The sequence below is a fragment of the Delphinus delphis genome, chromosome 11 (genome assembly GCF_949987515.2).
Source record: "Delphinus delphis chromosome 11, mDelDel1.2, whole genome shotgun sequence".
Taxonomy (NCBI): Eukaryota; Metazoa; Chordata; class Mammalia; order Artiodactyla; family Delphinidae; genus Delphinus; species Delphinus delphis.
In genome coordinates, this window is record NC_082693.1 from 20,443,248 (window position 1) to 20,459,920 (window position 16,673).

At 40.6% G+C, this 16,673-nt stretch overlaps 1 protein-coding gene across 2 annotated transcripts in view; it reads right to left on the reverse strand.

Annotated features, from left to right (window-relative positions):
• Positions 1–16,673, reverse strand: part of BCAT1 (branched chain amino acid transaminase 1) — a 217,713-nt gene that overhangs the window by 150,669 nt on the left and 50,371 nt on the right. For both annotated transcript variants that reach the window (XM_060026135.1, XM_060026136.1), the window contains exons 4-6: positions 13,034–13,144; positions 10,255–10,374; positions 1,412–1,575 (exon numbers count right to left, since the gene is read on the reverse strand). In XM_060026135.1, the coding sequence (XP_059882118.1) occupies positions 1,412–1,575; positions 10,255–10,374; positions 13,034–13,144 (395 nt within the window). The remainder of the gene's footprint in view (positions 1–1,411; positions 1,576–10,254; positions 10,375–13,033; positions 13,145–16,673) is intronic.

Genomic DNA, 16,673 nt, shown 5'->3' on the forward strand with positions numbered 1-16,673 from the left:
CCAAGGATCGAACCCGCGCCCCCAGCACTGGAAGCGCGGAGTCTCAACCACTGGACTGCCAGGGAAGTCCCAGAAAGTATTTATTTTTAATTGCCCTATAGTGATCATATATTCTGTGAGACTGCATTATATCTTCTTTATAACAAATAACAATCTGCCTAGACACCAAACTAAAGATTTCCCTCCAATTTCTCAGTGTTCCCATGTTAACTTTTCCCTAAGCAGGTAGGGGGAGCTAGAGAGCAAGGTTTAAAGAAGAACAACGTTTAAGTTATTATCTCTTCATCGAGATCGTTGCTTTACTGCACCCTAAGAGAAGTTTTCATAGAGTAATCCAGGTGGTATGCAGTGGTGCATATGCATACGCTCTGTGAAGAAGTCTGAACAAGTAAAAAAGACATCAAGAGAGCAAACAACAGTAGTTTTGGACCTGGCTAGCCTAGGACATAGTCAGGAAGGAGTGCTCTAGTGCAGAAGGAAAAAAGTGACTTCTTTAGTTTAATGGACTCCAACAGGGTTTCTCTAACCCCTTGAGGGAATGCAGTTATGAGGGAACACCAACAGGGATGACAGGACATAGAATTTTGTCAACATGCTATTTTCTTGGTAGAAAAGAAAGAAATAAAGTCTATGGTGGGGTCAAAGCCAGCTGTCAATGTCTCTCTGGCATCCCAGCAGCACATCCTTCAATTCTGCCAGGGCTCCATGAATCTACATTTTGTTAACAGGGCCCAGAAGACGGTCACTGAGTCACCTTGCGGGCCTGCTGCTGCCCTGGGTGTGCGATACACACAAAGGAAGAGCCATGCCGGTTAATCCAGCAATCCTTGTTCACCCATCAGGGCATTCCCGATTCACGGCCAAGTCCACCCCTGAAATTGTCTAACACTTGCAAATGCTCTTTTATTTCCAGCCAGCTACATATGGCCTATGCGACTGGCCTGACCAAGCCAAAGCACGGCTATCCCTCAGCCAGTTGGCAGCAGGTATGTCTACAATCTGTGGCAATGAAGACAGCACTTCAGTGAAGCAGGCATCTTCCCCAGACAGGACTCCCTGGAGCCAACTGGGAGCCTGGGCCCCAGCACCAGATGCTCTTGAATGCCAACTTTCAGCCTGCGGCCAGGGCCCAGCATCCAGGGGTAGTTCATTCAAAGCACTGCTTTTATTCCTGGTTTAGTTACTTTAGCTCTTGCCTATGTATAACAGTCAATGTTTCTCCCTTACGAGGGGGCCACAGAGGTTATCCTTTAAACAACCAGCACATTCAAAACACTGAAAACTAAACACAGAAGAAAAATGAGCATTACAATGTAAAAACTAATATATGTACTTGTATTGAAGTGAAATGGCAATAACTAAATGGTCACGAGGGACTCTTTCCTTGAGACAGAAACACAGACTGACTTACCCTCCCATCTTGCAGTCCCCGGTCCCACCTTTCCAGGCTCTTACGTACTTCGGATTGGCCCACAGGGACACTGGATTAAAGCTCCCACTTGAAAAATAAGGTCCCACTGGGCTCAAGATTACAAAGAGCAGGGCTTTAGTAGGCTTCTTGACTCCCAGAGAAGGCTGTAATAAAGCAAAAGTACACACAGCTGTTAATTTAAAATGCAGACACCAGTCTCAAAGTCTAGAAGAGATTTGTAACCATCTCCCAGAAGGGACTACGGACAGCTGTTACTTCTAAGTGCACTTTTTTCTTTTTGCGGTACGCGGGCCTCTCACTGCTGTGGCCTCTCCCGTTGCGGAGCACAGGCTCCGGACGCGCAGGCTCAGCGGCCATGGCTCACGGGCCCATCCGCTCCGCAGCATGTGGGATCTTCCCGGACCGGGGCACGAACCCGCGTCCCCTGCATCGGCAGGCGGACTCTCAACCACTGTGCCACCAGGGAAGCCCCGGACAGCTGTTACTTCTAAAGCTGAGTTACACAAGCCTGATGGTCTTCTCTTTCAAGAAGAGAACACCGAGAATGGGGTACTCTGGTTCCATTATACTTTGCTTTCTAAGTTAAGATTTTAAAGGAAAAGCAAATTTGTCAACTTTTTTAATAGTAGGCTTTTTCAGAGGAGTATATTTTTAACAACTAGCCCTATAACACCTTTCAGTGTTGCATTGATTGGGAACTGAAAAAGGGAAGAACCTAGACATGATTTCAGTCTTTGGGGGTGAAACCGAATATCTGCTTCTCTAACTTGCTCTTCTGCTTCTGGACGTACCAGTGCCTCCCGCAGGCAGTGGGCTCGGGGGAGTGTGCCGTTAGCACACCTGACTGTGAGAGACAGCAGACAGCAGGAGCGCAGCTGCACCAGAAGCAAAGACACCAGACAAGGTAACCGCCCCTGCCCAAAAAAAGACAAGGGGATGAAGGACTCAGGAACTCGTGTCAGGAATGACAAAGATAGAAAATGGCCTCTCCCACCAATACTGGAAAACCACAAGCCAACGATGCGAAATCATACAAATTCCTCCAGCACAGAAGCGGTTCTAAGTAATTACTGCCAGTTGTTTTTTGAGGAAAACTGAGAGACTGAAAAGCTCTGAGGGCTACGTATTATAAAGGCAAAAAAGGCCACTGGGCTATCCTGTGCAATTCAAGACCACACGAGTAAGAAAACAAGTCAGGACTCTTACATTAAGTATTGGGATATAAAATACTTGTGTCTAGTCTTCAAAAGGAACCTGGTCTGCCTGGATGGGGTGGTAGTATGGCGTGGAAATAATGAGAGGAGACTCCGTTCCCCTGATTTTGTGGCTGTTGCAATATTCGATGAAACTGACTGAAAGTGGACCTAGGGATATATTTTTTTCTGAATTTCAATTAAATCTCTTCCTCCACTACCTATTAGCTCAAGGCCCCGCACCCACTACTTGTGCCCAGATCATCAAGAATCAGGTAGGGAAAATATCCGTGAGCAGAATAAAATGTGATTGGACATGTGCACACTGATGCCATTGGAAAGGCGTAGGAAATGGGAAGCTGAGTCCATTCACACTCCATGTGAACGTGAGGACCACGCGGGGCTTGGCTGGCCCCAGAGCAAACGGATTATAGGTGACGGATAACTGAGTTAAAGAAATGAGTCAGGGCTTCCCTGGTGGCGCAGTGGTTGAGAGTCCACCTGCCGATGCAGGGGACACGGGTTCGTGCTCCGGTCCGGGAAGATCCCACATGCCGCAGAGCGGCTGGGCCCGTGAGCCATGGCCACTGAGCCTGCGCGTCTGGAGCACAGGAGAGGCCACAACAGTGAGAGCCCCGCATACCGCAAAAAAAAAAACAAAAACAAACAAAAGATATGAGTCAGCAAGCGACCACAGGTTTTGGTTTTTTTGCTCATTTGTGTCTGTTCTTTAATGGGGACTAAAGAGGACACCCCTACGAGGGAAGAATGAGGAGACTTAAACTCCATTTGCTTTTTTTGGTTTCGTTACTTGGAAAAGAAATCCTCAGAATAACACACACATCTGCCTTTCTTCCCAACTTTGATAAAAATTGACTATCTTATCTCTGCACTTTTATTTACCTATCAGTTACGTAAGTACACTTCATATCAGCGATGCTTTGAAGCTTAATATTTAAAAAAAATTTTATTGACCATTATAATGAGGAATTAAGCTTCTCAACATAATTTAGAAATACAATATGCAGGACACATCTCAGTAATTTACCTAGCTTCTAGTGTTCTCAATAAAATAGCTTATTTATGGACAAGCTAACAAGCATTTTATTAGATACCACATGAATGCCTGGACTTTTCTCACTCACGTATATTTTGCAACCTACACACTATTAAAAAAAGTAACAGGGACTTCCCTGGTGGTCCAGTGGTTAAGACTCACGCTCCCCATGCAGGGGGCCCAGGTTCGATCCCTGGTCCGGGAACTAGATCCCACATGCCGCAACTAAGAGCCCACGTACCTCAACTAAAAGATCCCGCGTGCCGCAACAAAGATCCCACACACCACAACTAAGACCCAGCACAGCCAAATAAATAAGTAAATATTTTTTAAAAAGTAACAATAACTCATGATCATGGAAATATTTTTCAGAGATAAATTTCATCTTATTCATTTACTTCCCCTGATTTAATTGACAGGTAAACTTGCATTTATTCCACTAGGTGGTAGTAGAGAGAGCACAGATGGAAAACAGAATAACATGCATTAAATCTATTTCTAGAAAAGAGTATCTTGATAAACCTTCAAGCAATACTTTTACTCTTAGCAAGCAGGTAAATAATAGACTAGAGTTCTTCAGTGCTGAGAAAAAAATGTGTTTATGTGTACTAACATTTTATTTTAAATTTAAGCAAGGTCAACTCATGCTCTACAAGCACTTCAAGTACTGGTGTTGATCATAGCTCAGTCACCTTCATCCTTAAATGATTATTTATGTCAAATGTCTTTTCATGAAAAGAACTATGACTTTACTGAAAATGGTCACTGCTTCATGAGTGAGAATAAATAAAATGTAACTTTATGGAAGGGAAACAGGGAAACTTTATGGAATGTAACTTTAAGGTAGGAACAGACCTAATCACCAAGTTCCCTTCCTTTATCAGGAAGGGAACTTGGTGATTAGGTCTGTTTCTACCCTCAAGGAACCATTATTTGTTCCTTTTTCTTAATTCTCCCTTCTTTCATGGAAAGCAATTTAAATTCTGCACTACTCCTACAATTAAGAGTAGTTTATGATAGTATAATATTAATCAAAAGGGACCTCCCTGGTGGCGCAGTGGTTAAGAATCCGCCTGCCAGGTGGCAGGGACTTCCCTGGTGGCGCAGCGGTTGAGAGTCGGCCTGCCGATGCAGGGGACACAGGTTCGTGCCCCGGTCCGGGAAGATCCCACATGCCGCGGAGCGGCTGGGCCCGTGAGCCATGGCCGCTGAGCCTGTGCGTCCGGAGCCTGTGCTCCGCAACGGGCGAGGCCACAGCAGTGAGAGGCCCGCGTACCGCATCCTCAATAATTACACAGTACTTTTCAGTTTCCAAGACATTCCATAGCCATTATCTCAGAAAATCCAACAATCCAGGAAGTTAAGGGTTATAATTCCTATTTTTAAGTTGAAGAAACTGAGGCTCAAATGATTCACCCGAAGTTTCAGTTATTAAGCTCTACACCCTCTACTCTTAGTCCAGAGCTCTTTTTCGATATGAGTTTGATAAAAAAAAAAAAAGTGAAATTCCCAGGATTTCCTAATGTGAAGAGAGTTCAAACCAGACCTTCCTTCTACCCTCAGCCTTCACCACAGCTCTCATAGTCTAGGCAACCCATGTTCAAACCATACAGAACCCTTCAGATTCTTCCTCAATTTTCTACTTAAAATGTATACATTGAAGCCCTGACCCCACAATGTGAATGCATTTGGAGATAAGGCTTTTAAGGAGGTAACTGAGGTTAAATGAGGTCAAAAGGATGGGGCCCTAATCCTGTCAGCCTGGAGACACCAGAGCAAGTGCACCCTGCTCCCTCCCGCACCTCTCTTCCTCCCCCAACACAGAGGAAACGCCCTGAGGGGCACAGTGACAAAGTGGACATATACAAGCCACTAAGCGAGGCTTCACCAGAAACCCACCCTGTTGGCACTTGGATATTGGACTTCCAGCCTCCAGAACTGTGAGGAAATAAATTCTGGTGTTTAAGACACCTAATCTTTGTATTCTGTCATGGCAGCCCAAGCTGACTAAGACATTCCTTCTCTGGACTTCCCTGGTGGCGCAGTGGTTAAGAATCCGCCTGCCAATGCAGGGGACACGGGTTCCAGCCCTGGTCCAGGAAGATGCCACATGCCGTGGCGCAACTAAGTCTGTGTGCCACAAATACTGAGTCTGTGCTCTACAGTCCGCGCACCACAACTACTGAGCCTGTGTGCCACAACTACTGAGCCCATGCGCCACAACTACGGAAGCCTACATGCCTAGAGCCTGTGCTCTGCAACAAGAGAAGCCACCGCAGTGAGAAGCCCACGCACCGCAATGAAGAGTAGCCCCCGCTTGCCGCAACTAGAGAAAGCCCACGTGCAGCAATGAAGAACCAACACAGCCAATAAGAAAAATCATTTGAAAACAGTCTTGAGTATTGGCAAAAACTGGGCAAAGAGTTACTGCCATTTTTGTAAAAAGAAGGATAATACTTAATATACAAACACATGTAAGCAGGTAAGAGGTGTGTATATTTATCTATATATATCTCTAGACAGATATAAGAAAAACCAGCAACAGGAATTGCTCAGAAGGAGGTGAACTGTGGACTCTGGATCAGAGTAAGAGTAGGAAGGAAACTTCCTTTCCATTGTATACTTTTGGTACTATCTGAATTTTCTAATCAAATTTTTCCCTCCCCCAAATCCCTCCTTTAAAATCCCAGAAATATACTGGCAGGTTTCATGTGAAAACTGATATTCCTAAACTCAGAAGCATTGTGAATGAACTTTAGACTTAGTGTCACTATACATGTGTTATAGAATACATATAACATATTGTAAAATATATAATACAATATATAAAATCTGGAATGATTATGTCAACTATAATTGAGAGCAGGAAAGCTGGTAGCTCAGAGGAGGAAAGGAAATGGACATGAAGGCAGATTTACATTAAAACGAGACGGGGTGTAGGAATAAACTGGGAGATTGGGATTGACATACACACACTACTAGATATAAAATAGATAACTAATAAGAACCTACTGTACAGCACTGGGAACTCTACTCAATATACTGTAATGACCTATATGGGAATAGAATCTAAAAAGAGTGGGTATATATGTATATATATCGATATAACTGATCCACTTTACTGCACAGCAGAAACTAACACCACATTGTAAATCAACTATACGCCAATAAAAATTTTTAAGAAAAAGATTATACTTTTTCCCCCAATGAATTGTATTGACATCCTTGTCAAACTAAATTACCATAAAAAACAAAAACAGAAACAAGACGGGAAAGCACTTATTAGCTCCCATCCGAGTTACCACAACAAGCAGTCTTATTCGACCAGGCCCCATTTCTTCACCACACTGACCTACATCTATCAACACATTCATTCCATGGGTCTGACACTCCCACAAGCTCCATGAGACACTGAGTTCCATGAAGGCAGGGAGGTAGCATCCCTAGAACAGCACAGTAACCAGTGCATAAAACATGCTACAGCACAGAGGCAAGAACACAGGGGTTCTGATTTCACCTCTGTGGGCCTCAGTTTCCTCATCTCTAAAGTGATGCCAGTGGCACCTACTCACAGGGCTGCTGTCAGTCAGTGCAGGGGTGGCACCAAGCATAGCGCCTGGCACTTAGGAGAACTTCACAAAGCCAGGTGATGGGGGTGATGACAGACTGGACCACTGTGTTTCATCAAAGAGAACCAGGACCTCCCTGAAAGGCAGCAGGACTTTCCTGGGATTGGCCTACGACATCTTTCAGGGAAACAGTAACTCTTTCAGCAATTCCCTAGGTTGCATATTTTCAAACTGCTCATTGCATATAAGGAAACAGGGAAATGGAATCCCAGTAAAGGAACTAGGACAAAGTGTGGTTAGCGTCTAGCATGGGGAACTCTGCAGCAGTTAGAAGTGATGGACTGGATCTACACGTAGTAACCTGGATAGAAATGAGAAACACAGCACAGAGGGAAAATGTTAAGAGACACAATGAGATGTGTAAGACAAAATCATTTATATAAATTAAAATTACAGGCATCCAAGGTAATAAGAGATACTTAAAACCCATATAAACCAAAAGAATATTCGTTCAATACATAAGAATGATTTCCAACGGCGGAAGAGGAGATGAGAGTAGGGAAGATAAAAGGGAATTAAAAAACAAAAAGAGAGGGCCTCCCTTCTGCCCGGCGATGGTAAGTGCATCGAACTGCGCGGTATCATTGTTAACCATGTGCACCAACACTCCAAAAAAGTAAAAACAAAGAGAATAAAAACAATCTTCCCCTGTAATAATGTTGAAATGGGCAAGAACAGCCTCAAGAGGATGTCCATTGTTAAGAGTGGCCTGATAGGGCTTCCCTGGTGGCGCAGTGGTTGAGAGTCCGCCTGCCGATGAAAGAATCCTAGTGACCTAGAACCCACTGGCTCCAATCCTCCAGCCAGTAGCTCACATATCAAATGTAGCCACCATGAAAAGGCAACAAGTGATAATTACCAGACTGGACTGTATACACATTCATGTGGTGCACAAATGTTTAAACCCATATACTTCACTGAATGCTATCTGTATCATGCTCATTTCTGAATTACACGTTATTGTTTTTTCTGCCTATGCCATGAATTAGAAGATTCTAGTTGATATAAACATACCAACCAAATATAAATAGTGTTGACTCATCAGATGGTATCAGTTATTGCTTTCAATTCTTGGAAAGCAGATTTTTAAAACTTCTTGATTCTTAGGTCCAAAGCGTTATCCAACATGTAAGTTGATAGAGTGCAGTGGGAGAGGACTGCTTGGCAGGATTTTTATCACTGAGGTTCTTAAATCTGGGCAGGCATCAGAATCACCATCCAGACCTACTCGACCAGAATTTCTGGGGATTGGGATAAATATGTGTATTTTAAACAACACCTGGGTGATTCATATGCAAAAATTTGAGGGCTACCAATAGACAGGATTATTGGGACAACCAGCCAGACTATAAAATCAGATTTAAAAGCTTGTCTAACTCTAGATTATAGAATTCCAGGACTCTAAAGAATTGACTAAATCACAGAACTAGGTATGTTAGAAAACTACAGACCAACACCTTTCATGAGCGTTGACACAAAAATTCGTAGCAAAATATTTGCACGAAGTGAACACAGCAAGATATAATGTGAATTGTTCACCATGAGCAAGTATGATTTAGCCAATGAGTACAAGGTTGTTTTAACATCTAAAAATGAGTTAATATAATACATTAGAATAAAGGACAAAACCACATAATCATGTCAAGACATTTAGAAAAAGCATTCAACAAAATCCAACCTGCATGCATGACAAAAACTCTCAACAAACTAGGAATAGAAGAATCAGATCTCAGAGTGGGAAAGCACCTCAGGATACCTAGAAGGTAGTGCTTTGAGATTAGAAACGTTTCAACAAAATTAAAAAATTACTTCTTCTTAGTCTGAAGTTAAATAATAATATTTAAAAACTCATCAATATTAAAATGTCAGAAACTTAAGGAGAAGATGACTCTTTAAATTGTCCCAATTCTTTAAAGCTTATGAGGGAGACTGCAATTCATGAAATTCATTATGTAGGCTCTTAATAGTATTTCAAAAGGCATCGAAAAGGATCCCAAAGGACCACTTAGGTACTTATCCTCTGGCCTTACTGCTGGCATTCATACAACCTAGTGGAAAATCTGGTAACCATACAATTACCTCGTAGAGAGCAGAATGGTTAGACTATGGCAAAAGCTGTCTCCTTGCCCCTATCCTTGAAGATCTCCATATGCCACACACCCCCTCACCCCCCCACCCACATTCAACTCCCCCCATCAATTATCTCTCATATCACCCATTCTCCATAAGGCCAACCCTACCCAGCAGAGGAAGGAGATAGGGACAGGGTCTTTATATTTTATATCACATATTCACCCGCACAGATGGCCTTGGCCACTCCAGGCATGTCCTTCCTTTGCAAGGGCACCAACCAATAGACTGTGAGCTACTGGGAGATCTCACAGCCATGTTGTTTAAACCTGTTCCCCTAGCTCCCAAGTGCCTCCCCTAATATCCACCGTGAACTTTATTTCCAACATTTTCTGTGGGGGAAGAGGGCCCCCCACTCCCTCTCCTTACCAAGTAATCCCAAAACATGAGGAAAATGAAGATAAAAAAGTAGCAGCTCTCTCTCCTCCAAATTTCAAAACCATTACCACTCCTACCTTGGAGGAGCACTTACCTGGCCTTACACCGCTAAGCTGAGGAGATCATGGTTAGTCTTGATTAGCAGAAGGCAAACAGCCTCGCTCATTTCTTTACTTATTTATGTTGGTGTCTGTGGCTGTGTTTGTACCACAGTGGCAGAGCTGATTAGTGACAGAAACCATATGGCTCACAAAGTTTAAAATACTGACTATCTGGCCCTTTAAAAAAATGTTTACAGTCTTAATAATCAAGGGAAAGGAGCATTAATGATGCTACTGGGGGGGGGCTATTTTCAAACTACATATTAGAAGTTTCAAGCATAAACAATGATAACTCCCCCACCAAAGTACCCCAAAACAGGAAGTCAGTCTGCACCTCAGTTCCAATGAATGTAGGACGAATATACAGACTTGCAGATGTTGAGTAGGGGACCCATTCTTGATCCAGTTTCACAAGCTGCTGAATACACTCTAAAAGCTCTTCCTTGTCAAATGCCTGAAGGAATGAAAAACATAATGAATAATGCAATGTTCTTCCATTGTAGCAGTAAGAAATGATCCTCATGAAAGCTTTGACTATTAAAAAAGTAATAATAGAGAATTCCCTGGTGGTCCAGTGGTTAGGACGCGGTGTTTTCAGTGCAGTGGCCCTTTTTCAATGCTGGTCAAGGAATTAAGATCCCACAAGGCCGTGCAGTGCGGGCAAAAAAAATTTTTTTTAATTATAAAATAATAAGGGGCTTCCCTGGTGGCGCAGTGGTTAAGAATCCGCCTGCCAATGCAGGGGACACGGGTTCGAGCCCTGGTCCGGGAAGATCCCACATGCCGCGGAGCAATTAAGCCCGTGCGCCACAACGACTGAGCCTGTGCTCTAGAGCCCGCAAGCCACAACTACTGAGCCCGTGCTCCACAACAAGAGAAGCCACTGCAACAAGAAGCCCGTGCACCACAACGAAGAGCAGCCCCTGCTTGCCGCAACTAGAGAAAGCCTGTGCGCAGCAATGAAGGCCCAATGCAGCCAAAAATAAAAATAATAAATAAATTTATTAAATAATAATAATAAATAAATAAATATTTTAAAGTAATAATAATAAACCCAAACAAGAATTCTTTTTTCTGTGACTTTTCCCCAAACTGTGATGGAATGAGAGATTATCCACATGAGAAAGATAAAAAAGTGGTTCCCTACCTCTTACCATAACCAAATACCAACTGTAGTTGGATTATACACTTAAATGTGAGAAAACATTAAGACTTTTATAAAAAAACATACAAAATATCTCTGTCACCTTAAAGTAGAATTCTTAAATAAAAGACACAAAGCATAAATCATAAAGGAAAAAAATGGACAAAATCTGACTATTTAAAACTTAAGAACTTCTGTTCCTCAAACGATGTAAGTGACACACTGGGTGAACTTATTTGTAACATAACCAACAAAGGATCGTAACAGGAAAATGTTAAGATAACCTGAAAATCAGTAAGAAAGAGACAGATGATCCAACAGGAAAATGGGCAAAAGCAAAGAGTAGTTTACTTCTAAGGTGAAAAAGGGTTTTATATACTAGATGGGTGACAGTTTGTAAAATAAGTAGTTTCTATTCACTTGGCAGGGCAAAGAAACATACTTTCAGAGATGCTATGGGTTATTCAAGGTAGAAAATGAGTCAGAAACACACATGAATAGAGCTCATGGCATCAGGATTTGGCTATTTAAATACTTACTTACAACAGCAATCACAGTGTGGTAATGTTATAGAAATCGGGATTGCCAATCATATAGGACATATCATCTCCCTGATACTGCTGTCTAGATGTAAGATTTAGTGGAAAGAACTTCACTAGGGATTTTAAAACTTACATCCCTAGTGAAGCTCTTGCCCTGTCCCATTAGACTGTGTCATCTTAGGCAAGTCATTGAACCTCTGTGGGCTTGAGTTTTCTTCTCTGTACAAAGGTGCTGCTAAAATTTACAAAACATACCTTCTTGACAATAGCTTACTGTTATGATTAAAATGGCAAGGAAGGTAAAACCACATAACACAGTTTGTGGCAGCTGCTGTCCAATAAATGTTACTTCCCTTTCCTTCTGTCCTCATTTTAAAGGATTTCCCAATGATTTGTCTGTAATGGGTAAAGAGTGGAACTAGGACGGAGTCCAAAGAAATTTCCTGAATTTCCCTTCTGCCTCTGAAGAAGGTCGGTGAAGCGTGTGTTATAAAGGGAAGAAGGAAGGGCTTCCCTGGTGGCGCAGTGGTTGAGAGTCCGCCTGCTGATGCAGGGGACACGGGTTCGTGCCCCGGTCCGGGAAGATCCCACATGCCACGGAGCGGCTGGGCCCGTGAGCCATGGCCGCTGAGCCTGCGCGTCCGGAGCCTGTGCTCCGCAACGGGAGAGGCCACAACAGTGAGAGGCCCACGTACGGCAAAAAAAAAAAAAAAAAAAAAAAAAAGGAAGGAGGAAGAGCCTGGCTAAAAAGGAGTCATCACTTGGGCTTCTTCAACGCACAGCTGAAGGTTAGGGACAAAGTATGTCAAAGGGGGAAAAGACTTCTTTCAGTTCAGAAAGACAGCCTGGTCAAATCTCAGGGAATGAAAGTAATCTAAGTCACCTCCTACCTAGACATGAACCTTAGGGTCTAAATCCAACCCACCTTAGAATGAATTCTGCTCCCTAAAAAACAATGTTACAGCCAGGACCCAGTGGCCATGAGAAACCATTTTATATATCCTTTCTTTTTTTCTTTAAATAAAACTTGGGCTAAAATATCTAAACAACTACTTAAAGCACTGCATACTTGCTAGTGTCTTAAGCAGTTAGGCAAAACGTCCCACATATATCTGTGCAGTACACCGTATTTTCATATCATAATTTCATATGGTCTTTAAATTTTATTATTTCAGTTTGAGGCATATTTTTCTTCCTTATCCCATTATCTCCCACAGACACTCATAAAGAAACAGATTGTGGAGTTGCCAAATGGTTATTTCCTTGTATTTTTAACTCACTGATTAAAAAACAGATCAGAAAGAAATTCAGTACTCATATGGTTTATACCAAATACTGATCTAAGTATTCAGAAATGGTTTGTCTGGTGGAATTCAGTGACCCATTACAGCAAGAGAAACACAAGAGAAACTCCTAAATATACATACCGGCAAAGTGGCCCTCATAGCAGACCGGTACATTCTATCCATGTTGAGCCTTGGCCGAAACAGACGAATTTTATTATCTACTCCCCGAAATGCCTTCAATCCTTCAAATAACTGAAGATAAAAGAGAAATAAATGTTACAAGGTAACTAAATGAAAACAATCCCTGTGTTCAAAAGACTGACTTTTCTATGGGCCCTCATCTCCTTTACCATGTAAAGCTACTGACACAGACCCTAAATCTAGAAAAGCCGGACAGACTGGTTACAGTCACTGGGATCATAAGAAGTCCCTTTATTACCAAGATCTGGTGGGAATTCAGAGCTATCCTTTGCTTAACAGGAGCCAGATGTTAACACACATCAGTGGAGGCTGGAAGAAAACATCTCCACACAACATGGACTGACTGACTGCCTAGAAAATAGAAATGGAATCAAAGGCCCCGCAGTACCCGGCCCCCAATCCACCCCCAAACACCCATGTATCTTTTCATTTTATCTGGCTCCTATGAACTCTGGAGAGCGGGTAATCTAGATGTGACCAGAGCTGGTTCAGTCTCCCAAATCACAGAAACCAAGCAGGTCAAGACTACACTATGTTAGGGCCACGCCACCTTCTCAGGGAGCTGCCACAGACAAACATGGGCAGGGACGTGAAAAGGCTTTGAATTTAGTGCATACTGACAAATACAGAGAAAAGAGGAAAATCAATCATTTTAAAGGGAATTTTTTTCTGTGATAACCTACATAAGAAAAGAATCTAAAAGAGGATGAATGTATGTATATGTGTAAGTGAATCACTTAGTTGTACATCTGAAACTAACATAACACTGTAAATCAACTACACTGCAATAAAATTAAAATTTTAAAAAAAAAGGGAAATTTTTACCACAGGTTCTCTAAGTAATTGATAGAACAAATAGGCCAAAACATGGTAAAGATATGGACAATTTGAACAAGAACAACAAACTAACCTAATGGACACACAGAGCCCTGTGCACACCACCTGTAGAAGGCATGTTCTTTTCACATGTTTTCTGATCTTAAGATAAGCTAGGTATCAAAACCGAAACTATAACCCCAAGATATCCACATTTTGGAGAAGAAACCCATTACTTAATATTAAGTGTGAGTCAAAGAAGAAAAATGATGGAAATTAGAAAATATGTTGAACTGAATGAGAATGAAAAGGAGGGCCTTTAGATGCTTACAGCCTTAAAGCTTACATGAGAAAAGACATATAAATCCTGGAGCACAATTAAAAAGCAAAAACTGAGATGTTTTGTTGAAGTGCAAATATATGGGTAATTTTTTAAATGTAGTAGGACTAAAGCCTTAGTTAAAAGATATGGTTGTCAGATTAACTCAGCTGATAACATCTGAAACCCAAAAAAGCACAGAGAGCAATATATCGTACAAATACTTTGTGAAATAAAGCTGGTGAGGCTATATTGCTAAATATAAAACAAAATAGACTTTCAGGCAAGAAGCTTTACTGGAGATAAAGAAGGTAACTTCGTAGAGTTCAATTTACTTCCCGGTTTAAAAATTATACACATTTGATATAAGTTCAAATTTATGCAAAGATTGTATGATAATCTCACTTGAAAAATACAGATGCAAAATACACAAAGGATAACACAGCCTAACTCAGCTGGATTTATCCCAGTAATAGAAGTTGGGTTTAACATTAGAAAATACAGTAATGAGATTCATTATATGAAGAGTTTATGTGGAAAAAACTATATGATCATCTCATTGTAATAAATGCATCTGATAAAACTGAACATTCGTTTATGATTTTTAAAAGTTTCCTGGATAACTAAGAAAAAAAGGAATCTTCCTTATGTGAGAAATAAACTTGTAGCAAACGTTATACTTAAAATGGTAAAAATTTTTTTTAATTGAACAGGAACATTGTTGATTTACAATGTTGTGTTAGTTTCAGGTGTACAGCAAAGTGATTCAGTTATATATATATATATATATATATACATACATATATACACATTATATATTCTTTCTCAGATGTTTTTCCATGATAGATTATTACAAGATAATAGTTCCCTGTGCTATATAGTAGGTCCTTGTTGTTTATCTATTAAAATGGTAAAATTTAAAGCTTTCCTTTCAGATTGAGAACATCACACACTGCCTGCTGCGACTACTTTAATTCAATATTGTACTACCAATATAATAATAATAAAATAAAAAGCATAAAGTTAGGAGAAGAAAAAAAATAAAACCGTCATAGATCATGCAACACAGATAAGATTAAACGTAGAAAATACACAAAAACTGATATAATCTTTTGAAATTATCTGTTTAGGCAAAGTAACCAGATACAAGATTATATTCCCATGTAACAGCAGCAGTTAGAAAATACAAACACTATTTATGGTAGAATTAAAAGGAATACTTAAGTGGGGAAAATCTAAGGTAAGTGAAAGACCCATAAGGAAACTATAAAATTTTACCAAGTCATTAAAGACATAACTAAATGTAGAAAGCAATCCGCCACTCATAGATTGAAAGATTCAATATTATAAAGACTCTCTCCAAATTGATTTATATATTTAATGCAATCCAAATGAAAATCATGTCAGGGCATTTATTTTTCTTGTAACAAACTGAATGACAAAAGTTGACTGACATGATAAACTGAATCTAAAAGTAATATGGAAAAGCAAATGACCAAGAAATATCCAAGGCACTCTTGAAGAAACAGAAGGATTTGTCCTAGTAGACATCCAGACTCATTATAATGATTTGGAGATAAAGACAGTGCGGCATTTGTCCAGATAGACAAGCAAAATGATGAAACAGAATAGAGATCCAGATAGACAAGACAATGGAATGCAAGTGGAGATCGAGAAGCAGACCCATGTGTATATGTTAAGATGTGACAAAATGTATCAGGAGGAAAAGAACAGTCTTTTTAATGGTGCTGGGACAATTGGGTATCTGTAGGGGAAAAAAAAAAATTGGACCCTACTTCATACAAAATTGGACCCTACTTCATACAATAATATAGGAAGATGTCTTCATAATCTAGGAATAGAAAAAGAGTCTTTAAGCAAGACACAAAAGGACCAAACATAAAGCAAAGATTGATAAATTCAACTTTTTAAAATTTAAATGTATTTCTTGTCATCAAAAAATTCTGGAGAGAATAAAAAGTGTCGAAAAAGATACTTAAAACACATAACTGATAAAGGACCCATATCTAAAATATATAAAGTACTTCTGAAGATCAAAAAGAAAGGGAACACAATAGTGAGCAAAAGATGGAAACAAGCAGGGACTTCAAATAAAGAGATATCCATTGAAATAAACATCACAATAATATGCCATTGCATTAAACTGGCTAAAAATTTAAAATCAGGTTATACTCAGAGTTGGCAAGGTTGATGAGTCATGGTTCAATGTGGTTGCTAATTCATGGCTGGTGGGTGTAAAAACTGGTAAAATCACTATGGAAAATAGTTACCCTTTTTGTGTAAAAATGAAGCTAATATCCAGTACCAGCAGCATATTCCTAGACCCTTAAGCAGCATTTCTCAAATTTTCTGGTGTCAGGATGTCTTTACACTCTTAAAAATTATAAAGGTCCCAAAGAGCTTTTATTTATAAGGTAATTCTAT